A 3354-nucleotide genomic window follows, 5' to 3' on the forward strand; every position below is an offset into this window, starting at 1 on the left:
ATATATTTTTTCCAAAAATTATATATCTTCTAAATATACTAGGAAAATATACTTTTAACTCCCTAAAATAATATATTTTCTTCTTGTTGAAAATATGTTGTAACTTTGCAATATTAACAAAAATCATACTTTCACTTTTTTTTAATCCAAAACAATGTTTACCAAAAATATATTTGTACGAGTATTTGTAAGACCCAAACTCTTTAAAGACACTAACGAACTTTCTTTTGTCAAAATAGTAAACGGGTCGAATAATTTACAAACCAAAATTACGCATTTAACTTGATAACGATTAGCATAACGGTTACAAAAGTTTTTAACCCTAACATTACATAAACCACTAACATAATGTTTTAACTACAAGTTCAACATCTACTACTTTTGGATCATAAAACTTACAAAAGACCCGTTTAGAACAAAAGGGAAAACATTTAACAAAATCTTTGACTATAACTAGGTTCTTCACGGAAGCGTGCATCATGAATGTGTTCGATCCAAGTAACGCCATTTAACAAGTCGCTTTACCTACATACAACCAAACCGTTAGACATTTAGTTACTAAAATTCATACAACGTTAGTTACAGATATGACCCTCAAGTAAACCTTCTTCCAAACATGAAGTTTCTTCCATTTTTCACAATACCCTTCTAACTCATTCGACCCATACCTAAATTACATAATCGGCTTGCAATAACTCGTTACAAGTAAACGGCTTCAACCATTGAACAATAGTATGCTATGACAACACATGCTAATAACGTTATGTAAGCAAGAACTTACCTTTATCGTTCTTCGTTTGATACTCGGAACGGCTTGAGCTTTCCTCCTTAATTCCTACAATTCACAATCACATACTTAGTCTCATGTCTTTCTTTTCATTCCATTATCAATAGCTTCGATTTAACAATTAACTAACTCTCTATTCTAGCCATTTAGCAATGTACAACACATGATTAACTCATTCAAGCAATTTAACAAACACTTGGTGTGCATGCCATTAGATAAGCATAAGGTACAAGTATTGTATGCATAACATGGCTAGTTCATAACAATAACATCAATATCATCAATTTCAATCAAATCTCTTACAATCTTTACCCTAATTTGATTCCACATAACATCATTTTGTTAGTAGCATCATCATACAACATCATTATACTAATCTATGTCAAAATTTCATATCACATATCACTACCATTCTATCATAAGTGGGTTTTTCATGCTCAACATCAATTCATCCAGATACAAGTGTAAATCGTGTTCTAAGTGATGCAATTAACCATCATCATGTAACTTTTCATATAAATTCATGAAATTCTTGAAACCCCATACATTCATAGTCATCAATACATGAAATTCTTGTTACCTTATGCTTTAATGGACCTAGAAGATCAAGAATCTACCAACATGCAAGAGTAATTGTCTTGATTAGGGCCTCAATTTGTGAAATTTAGTGAATAAGAAAGGGGGTTCATCCTGTGCTTTGCTTCTGGCGACATAAACACACGCATCTGTGTGTGTGTTTGTGTTACTTGTTCTTTTAATCACTTAACTTCTCTTATTTACATTTCCCCCCTCTATGTATGCACACTTAATTTAAATGGCTCATAACTTACTCAACCTAGTTAATAAAGTTCCAATTCGCATTCTCACTATGTTCACATTCCTAGTTATTTCTTATAACATACCATGGCATTGTACATAATTAAATTTTGGGGCGTTACAAGTCCACTCCCCTTAAGAAAGGTTTCGTCCCCGAAACCTGTTTACGTACCAAATCGAGACGGGTAGAACTTTTTCATTTCTTCCTCCGGTTCCCAAGTGAGATCCGACCCCTTCCTGTGTTGCCATTGAACTAGAACTTGCTTAATTTCTTTGTTGCGGAGAGTCTTTACCTTGGAATCTTTTATAGCTATCGGTCTTTCTATGTAATTCATCTTTTCGTCTATTTCAATGTCTTCAAGCGGTACATGAGCCGTTTCATCCGCAAGACACTTTCGTAATTGTGACACATGGAAGGTATTGTGAATTCCCTCTAAGGAGGAAGGTAACCTTAACCAGTAGGCCACCTTTCCAACTCGAGCTAAAATCTCGAATGGTCCGATATATCGGGGACCCAACTTTCCTTGCTTACGAAATCGGATTATGCCTTTCCACGGGGACACCTTCAGGAACACTCGGTCCCCTACTTGAAACTCAATAGGGCGTCTTCTTTCATCCGCATAGGACTTTTGTCGGTCTTGTGCCGCTTTTAATCGAGCCCGTACGATGTCGATCTTTTCATTAGTTATCGCCACCACATCATTCGGTGCGAGTTCTCTTTGTCCTACTTCTCCCCAACAAACAGGGGTTCTACACCTTCTCCCATACAACATCTCATATGGCGCCATTTGTATGCTACTTTGGTAGCTATTATTATACGAAAATTCCACTAAAGGCAAATGTTCATCCCAGTTTCCCCCGAAATCCATCACGCACGCTCTCAACATGTCTAAGAGAGTTTGAATCGTTCGTTTGGATTGGCCATCCGTTTGCGGGTGGTATGCGGTACTCACATGCAATTGGGTACCCATTCCTTCATGAAATTTTCGCCAGTAACGGGAGGTGAATCGCGTATCCCGGTCTGAAACAATAGACACCGGTACACCGTGGCGAGAAACAATCTCATTCACATAAATTTCCGCTAACCTTTCCGAGGAAAAAGTCTCCCGAATGGGTAGAAAATGGGCGCTTTTAGTAAGACGGTCGACAATGACCCATATTGCGTCATGCCCTTTCTTTGTCTTCGGCAGTTTAGTTACAAGGTCCATGGCTACATTTTCCCATTTCCATACCGGAATCTCTAAGGGTTGCAGTTTCCCGTATGGTTTTTGATGTTCCGCCTTAACTTGGGAACATGTCAAGCATTTGGATACATATTTAACAATGTCGCGTTTCATTCCCGGCCACCAAAAATTTTCTTTCAAATCTCGGTACATTTTAGTGGCCCCCGGATGAACCGAGTAACGGGACTTGTGTGCTTCTTCCAATAATAAGGTCTTCGCCTCACAGTGTCGCGGTATCCAAATCCGTGCAAACCTCGTCCTTAACCCACTTGCATTCACTTCAAATTCATTTTCAAACCCTTTCGTTCTTTCACCTTTCGGATCACCAACATTTAAGGACTTATCTTGCGCCTCACGTATTGTTTCAAGAAGGTTTGGGGTAACTATCATTCTCATTGATTTCACTCGAATAGGTGGTGGGTATTCCTTCCGACTAAGTGCATCCGCCACAACATTAGCTTTACCCGGATGGTAAAGAATGTCACAGTCATAATCTTTAATCAATTCCAACCATCTCCGTTGCCTCAT

General features: G+C 38.0%; 1 protein-coding gene and 1 long non-coding RNA gene across 2 annotated transcripts; both read right to left on the minus strand.

Annotated features, from left to right (window-relative positions):
- Positions 1-388: 388 nt before the first annotated feature.
- On the minus strand, positions 389-1455 carry LOC118491656. The gene is made up of 3 exons (XR_004891724.1): positions 1368-1455; positions 782-835; positions 389-525 (listed from the first exon to the last, which is right to left on the minus strand). It is a non-coding gene; the product is annotated as an uncharacterized LOC118491656 (long non-coding RNA).
- Positions 1456-1767: 312 nt separating this feature from the next.
- On the minus strand, positions 1768-3354 carry LOC110943607. Its single transcript, XM_022185345.1, has 2 exons — positions 2690-3354; positions 1768-2410 (listed from the first exon to the last, which is right to left on the minus strand). Exons 1-2 carry the CDS (start codon positions 3352-3354, stop codon positions 1768-1770), a joined length of 1308 nt encoding a protein of 435 aa, XP_022041037.1.

The sequence above is a fragment of the Helianthus annuus genome, chromosome 4 (assembly GCF_002127325.2).
Source record: "Helianthus annuus cultivar XRQ/B chromosome 4, HanXRQr2.0-SUNRISE, whole genome shotgun sequence".
Classification (NCBI taxonomy): Eukaryota; Viridiplantae; Streptophyta; class Magnoliopsida; order Asterales; family Asteraceae; genus Helianthus; species Helianthus annuus.